At 45.6% G+C, this 7500-nt stretch overlaps 1 protein-coding gene across 1 annotated transcript in view; it reads left to right on the top strand.

The window, feature by feature from the left end:
* Positions 1–7500, top strand: part of LOC307247637 (transcription factor 4-like) — a gene marked incomplete at its 3' end in the record, with an annotated part of 21107 nt that overhangs the window by 4128 nt on the left and 9479 nt on the right. The window contains 1 exon segment of the mRNA XM_080024672.1: positions 105–183. Coding sequence (XP_079880798.1) covers positions 105–183 — 79 coding nt within the window.

Raw genomic sequence — 7500 nt, 5'->3', positions numbered from 1 at the left:
TCACAGCTTGGTTTTGCATCATTTTACTGTATTTATTTGATTTACTGTTTTTACTGTATTTACTGTATTTACTTGATTCCTTTGAATGTGTCGTCTTCTTGCAGATCTACTCTCCAGATCACACCAACAACAGCTTCTCATCCAATCCCCCCTCCCCAGTGGGCTCCCCCCCCTCCCTCACAGGTAATCACATGACCGCCGACCCCCAGTTGCATGACCCCCAGTCACATGACCTTCAGTCATATGAACTTTGACCTTCAGTCACATGACCTTCAATCATATGAACTTCGACCCCCAGTCACATGACCTTCAATCATATGAACTTTGACCTTCAGTCACATGACCTTCAATCATATGAACTTTGACCCCCAGTCACATGACCTTCAAACCTCCAGTCAGTGATTGTCAATCCTCCAATAATATGACCTTCGACCCCCAGTCTCAGTCTCTGTGATGTCACAAACATGTGACAAACGTCTGTTGATTTGGACGTTTGATGCAGGAAAGTCACAGCAACTGCTCAAACGGCTCCAAAAGTGTCGCTCGGAGGAGACGACATGTCCTACGTTCTGATGTGGGGGGGCCCGGGCATCTTGTCACACTTTTCACACTTGTTTATTTATCTTGGGGTCAAAACATCCTAATGTTAAAAATTACACACCAAATGAAAGAACAAAGTCTCAGGCACATAAATATCATATTAATTTAATTTTCATACCTTATTTCAGTGCAGAGTTTTGACCTTGTATGACCTCTTGACATACAAGAGCGGAGGAAGGTGCAGACAGGTGGACTACATCTTTTGCAGGAGGTGCAATCTGAAAGAGATGAGTGACTGCAATGTGGTGGTAGGGGAGTGTGTTGCTAGGCAGCATGGGATGGTGGTCTGTAGGATGACTCTGGAGGCCAAGAAGAGGAAGAGAGTGAAAGAAGAGCCAAAGATAAAATGGTGGAAGTGGAAAAAGGAGGAGTGTTGCATGCACTTTAGTGAAGAGGTAAGGCAGGCAATAGGTGGGAATGAAGGGTTACCAGATGACTTTGAAACAACTGCAGAAGTGGTGAGGAAGACGGCCAAGAAGGTACTCGCTGTATCAAGAGGAAGGAAGATAAGGACTCTTGGTGGTGGAATGAGGACGTACAGGAGAGCATAGAGCAGAAGAGGTTGACGAAGAAGAAATGGGAAAGTCAGAGATGAAGAAAGTAACAGGAGTACAAGCTGATGCGGCGCAAGGCGAAGAGAGAAGTGGCAAAGGAAAAGGAAAAGGCGTACGACGAGTTGTATGAGAGGTTGGACAGTAAGGAAGGAGAAAAGGACTTGTACCGATTGGCAAGACAAAGGGCCCAAGCTGGGAAGGATGTACAGCAGGTTAAGGGTGATGAAGGATAATGATGAGAATGTGCTGACTAGTGAGGAGGGTGTGTTGAGAAGGTGGAGGGAGTACTTTGAGGAGCTGATGAATGAAGAAAATGAGAGGGAGAGAATGTGGATGAGAGTGGATGTGGATGATGTGGGGATAGTGGATCAAGAAGTGCAGCAAATGAGCAAGGATGAGGTGAGAACAGCATTAAAGAAGATGAAGAGTGGAAAGGCAGTTGGCCCAGGTGACAAACCTGGGGAAGCATGGAAATGTTTAGGTGAGATGGCAGTGGTGTTCCTAACCAGATGTTTAACACCATCCTGGAAAGGGAGAGGATGCCGGAGGAGTGGAGAAGAAGTTTACTGGTACCATCTTCAAGAATAAGGAGACGTGCAGAGCTGTAGTTACTACAGGGGAATAAAGTTGATCAGCCACAGCATGAAGCTCTGGTAAAGGGTAGTGGAGGCTAGGTTAAGAGGAGCGGAGGGGATCAGCGAGCAGCAGTATGCCGAGCATCGCGCTCCGCAGCTCAGATCAGAGCCATCTTTGTTCCAAACAAAGATGGCTAAGTGTTTTTATTGTATAATTTTCTTTTATTCCGTTTTCTAATTGAAACAGAAAAAGCCAGGTGCATAACCTTGAGTAACTGTCCCTAACCGTGCATAACCTTGCGTAACCGTGAATAACTATGCGTAACCTTGCGTTACCGTGCATAATCGTGCGTAGCCGCAGCACCTATCTGTCCATAACCGTGCGTAACTGCACGTAACCTTGCGTAACCCTGCGTAACCTTGCGTTACCGTGCGTAATTGTGCGCTACCGTGCATAACTATGCATAACCGTGCGTAACCTTGTGTTACCGTTGCTTTTCCCAGACAAGATATGACATCAGACCAAGTAGACGCACAAATCTAATATTTGACTTTTTAGTAGCGCCCTCTGATGGTGAAAATATTAACAATGTGACAACTTAGCCTTGTGACAAGATTATATATTATATGTGAGCTGCGGAATGTCTCAGCCGCTCTGTTTTCTATACGGTAGGAAACCTCTTGGGCCAAATCTTGGCACAAAAAGTAGAATATTTCCCAAAACGCCAGACAAGACCTTCCACAAAGTGAGAGCACACCTGTTGGGATCCAGACGCTGGATTTTGTTGTATTCACGTCCGTGTCTCGAAAACTGTGGGAGGGGTAGCGCCGCCGCATTTGCCAAAAATAATAATAATAAAATGTGCAATACTAACAAGACAAGGCTTAATCTACACGCTGCAGTTCTCTCATGGAAGTGAGACGGACCCCGCTCGCCAACCCACCTCCGCCTCCTCCACTTTTCCTTCTGCTCCTTCATCTCCTCTCATCACCTCCTCCTTCTGCTAATTACTCTTCCTCCTCGGTGACTAACTACAATGTAGAAATTCTCCCTCGCGCTTTAAAGTGAAGAATGAGTGTTTTTTTGTAATATATTCGTGTAGAATTTGTCTCTTCATTTGTCGGCGTTTGATGTTTCCGTTCGCCCGGTGACTGATCGCCTTAATTAGCGGCTCCGCTCTGAACGAATCGTTTACAAGCCCCCCGCCACCCCGCCCAGCGCTGGGGCTTTAGCTGGCTGAGGATATCGCCCGCTAAAGCTGAACCATAATTGGTGTTTATCATTGTGTCAGAGTTAGCGCACCTTCTCTAACAAATGAGAAAGGAAAGCTTATTAAAAAAACACGACGTGCTAATTGATACCCCGCGCTAATTCTACTGGGGGGGCGGGGAGGGGGGGGGGGGTGGTAATTTCCTCCACTTGAGATTTTTTTTAATACATATATTTGTATTTGTGCATGAATATTACCAGGTGATTATTCAGTCATTTGCATATGGAAATGGAGCGTGTGTAACGTCAAGAAAGGAGGGTAGATAAAGCAAAGGGAACAGGGGAAACAAGCTAATGAGAGGAGGGCAGAGAACGAGGGAGCGAGGGAGCAAGGAGGTCAGGGCACAAGAGAAGGACAAGGATGTAAAAGATCAAACACAAACAAGGAAGATGAACCGAGATACAAACCTTTATTTTATCCTTCTTTTGGAGATGAAGCCACCGGAGCAGAGAGAGAGAGAGAATCTAGTTATTACGTTCCAGTCAATTACTATCTAGTTATTACTGTCTAGTTATTACTGTCTAGTTATTACTGTCCATCCATCCATCCATCCATCCATCCATCCATCCATTTTCCTCCTCTTATCCGGGGCCGGGGCAGCAGGCTGAGCATGGAGGTCCAGGCCCCCTTCTCCCTGGCAACGTTTTCCAGTTCCTCCTGGGGGACCCTGAGGCGTTCCCAGGCCAGCTGGGATATGTAATCCCTCCAGCGTGTTCTGGGTCTACTCCGTGGTCTCCTACCAGTTGGACGTGCTTGAAAAACCTCCAAGGGAAGGTGCCCAGGAGGCATCCTGGTCAGATGCCCCGACCACCTCAACTGGCTCCTAGACGCGAAGGAGCAGCGGCTCTACTCCGAGCTCCCTCCGGATGTCCGAGCTCCTCACCCCATCTCCAAGGCTGAGCCCGGCCACCCTACGGAGGAAACTCATTTCGGCCACTTGTACTCGCGATCTGGTTCTTTCGGTCGCTACCCATAGCTCATGACCATAGGCGAGGGTTGGGACGTAGGTGGACCGGTAAATTGAGAGCTTTGCCTGCCGGCTCAGCCCACTCTTCACCACAACGGTCCGGTATAAGGCCGGCATCACTGCTGACGCCGCACCGATCCGCCTGTCCATCTCACGCTCCATTTTCCCCCTCACTCGTGAACAAGATCCCAAGATACTTGAACTCCTTCACTTGGGGCAGCAACTCGCTCCCAACCCAGAGGGAGCAATCCACTGTTTTCCAGAGGAGAACCATGGCCTCAGACTTGGAGGTGCTGACTCTCATCCTGACCGCTTCACACTCTGCTGCAAAGCGTCCCAGTGCGTGCTGGAGGTCACGCTCTGATGAAGCCAACAAAACCGCATCATCTGCAAAAAGCAGAGATGCAATTCTGGGGTTCCCAACCCGGATACTCTCCTCACCTCGGCTGCGCCTTGAGATCCTGTCCATAAATATCACAAACAGAATCAGGGGCAAGGAGGACAAGGGGCAACCTCGGCGGAGAACGTGTTTGACTTTGTGCCGAGAATACGAACACAGCTCTCACTTTGGTTGTACGAGTCCCGGATGGCTCGTACCAACGGCCCCGGTACCCCATACTACCCCAGTACCCCCCACAGGATCCCCCGAGGGACACGGTCGAAAGCCTTCTCCAGGTCCACAAAACACATGCAGACATGACCCCCCCCAGCAACCCTGCAAGGGTGAAGAGCTGGTCCACTGTTCCACGTCCAGGACGGAATCCACATTGCTCCTCCTGAATCATCGACCGGAGCCTCCTTTACAGCACCCTGGAGTAGACTTTCCCGGGGAGGCTGAGTAGTGTGATACCCCTATAATTGGAGCACACCCTCCAGTCCCCCTTTTTAAAAATGGGAACCACCACCCCGGTCTGCCATTCCACAGGTACTGTACCCGACATCCATGCGACACTGAAGAGGCGTGTCAACCAAGACAGCCCAACAATGTCAGGAGCCTTCAGCATCTCAGGGCCTTGCCACTGAGAAGCTTTTTAACTGCCTCAGAGACCTTTGCCAGGCATATGGACAAGACTTCTCCTACCCGGCTAAACACAGCCTGAGCCAAGCCCTGCTTTCCCTTTCTGAGTCGCCGAACAGTTTGTCAGAACTTCCTTGAGGCCAACCGAAAGTCCTTCTCCATAGCCTCCCCGAACTCCTCCCACAACCGGGTTTTTGCTTCAGTGACCGCCAATGCCGAAGCCCTTCTAGCCTGCCGGTACATGTCTGCTGCCTCGGGAGGCCCCTGGGCCAGCCAAGCCCGAAAGGCCTCCTTCTTCAGCTTGACCGCTTCCTTCACCCTTTCCTTCAACGGGTTCTTGGGTTACCGCCACGACAGGCACCGATTGCCTTCCGACCACAGGTCCTCGCAGCCGTCTCAGCAATGGAGGTTGTGAACATGACTCACTCGGATTCCATGTCCCCAACCTCCCCTGGGATGCTCAAAAAAATCTTACGGAGGTTGGAGTTGAAGACCTCGCGGACAGGGGCATCCACAAGGCGTTCCCAGTTCACCCTCACTATACGTTTGGGTTTACCAGGTCTGTCTGGCAGCCTCCCCCGCCATCTGATCCAACTCCCCACCAGGTGGTGATCGGCTGACAGCTCTGCTCCTCTCTTCACCCGAGTGTCCAAGACATACGGCCGCAGATCTGATGACACGACCATAACGTCGATCATCGGTCTTTGACCTAAGGTGGTCTGATACCACGTAGACTTATGAGCCACCCTTTGTTCCAACATGGTGTTCGTTATGGCCAATCCATGACCAGCACAGAAGTCCAATAACAAAGCACCACTCGGATTCAGATCAGGCAGGCGGTTTACTGTCTAGTTGTTACTATTTAGTGATTACCATCTAGTTATTACTGTCTAGTTTTTAATATTTAGTTATTACTATTTTGTTGTTACTATCTAGTCAATTACTATTTAGTGATTACAATCTAGTTATTACTGTCTAGTTTTTAATATTTAGTTATTACTATTTTGTTGTTACTATCTAGTCAATTACTATTTAGTGATTACAATCTAGTTATTACTGTCTAGTTTTTAATATTTAGTTATTACTACTATGTTGTTAGTATTAAGTTATTGCTATCTAGTAATTTCTATTTAGTTATTACTATTTAGTTATTACTATCTATTTATTAATGTCTAGTTATTACTATTTTGTTATTACTATCTAGTTATTACTATTTAGTTATTGCTATCTAGTAATTACTATTTAGTTATTACTATCTAGTTATTACTGGCTAGTAATGTGTCATTATTTAGTAATTACTATTAAGTAATTAGGCTCGAGTTAAATATATAATAAATTAAAGAGATTTTGTGGAAAATGGAAGACTGTGTACAGTAAAAGTTCAGCACGAATGAACCCACAACATAAATATAGAATTAGAAATTTTTCATCAACCACAGCATTGTCGAGGTAGGAATGACACAGAATAACACGGAATAACACGGAATAACAAGGAATAACAAGGAATAACAAGGAATAACAAGGAATAACACAGAATAACAAAGAATGACAAGGAATGACACGGAATAACACGGAATAACACGGAATAACAAGGAATTACACGGAATAACAAGGAATAACAAGGAATAACACGGAATAACAAGGAATAACAAGGAATAACAAGGAATAACACGGAATAACACGGAATAACAAGGAATAACACGGAATAACACGGAATAACAAGGAATAACACGGAATAACAAGGAATAACACGGAATAACACGGAATAACAAGGAATAACAAGGAATAACAAGGAATAACACGGAATAACACGGAATAACAAGGAATAACACGGAATAACAAGGAATAACACGGAATAGCAAGGAATAACAAGGAATAACACGGAATAACACGGAATAACAAGGAATAACACGGAATAACAAGGAATAACACGGAATAACACGGAATAACAAGGAATAACACGGAATAACACGGAATAACAAGGAATAACACGGAATAACAAGGAATAACAAGGAATAACACGGAATAACAAGGAATAACAAGGAATAACACAGAATAACAAGGAATAACACGGAATAACACGGAATAACACGGAATAACAAGGAATAACAAGGAATAACACTGAATAACAAGGAATAACAAGGAATAACACAGAATTACAAGGAATAACAAGGAATAACAAGGAATAACACGGAATTACACAGAATAACCAGGAATAACACGGAATAACAAGGAATAACAAGGGATAACACTGGATAACAAGGAATAACACGGAATAACAAGGAATAACAAGGAATAACAAGGAATAACACGGAATAACACGGAATAACACGGAATAACAAGGAATAACGCGGAATAACAAGGAATAACAAGGAATAACACGGAATAACAAGGAATAACACGGAATAACAAGGAATAACACGGAATAACAAGGAATAACACGGAATAACACGGAATAACAAGGAATAACACGGAATAACACAGAATAACAAGGAATAACACAGAATAACAAGGA

The sequence above is a fragment of the Zeus faber genome, assembly GCF_960531495.2.
Source record: "Zeus faber genome assembly, contig: SCAFFOLD_98, whole genome shotgun sequence".
Taxonomy (NCBI): Eukaryota; Metazoa; Chordata; class Actinopteri; order Zeiformes; family Zeidae; genus Zeus; species Zeus faber.
Note: the sequence above shows the minus strand (reverse complement) of the source record. Positions and strands in the feature narration are given on the sequence as shown.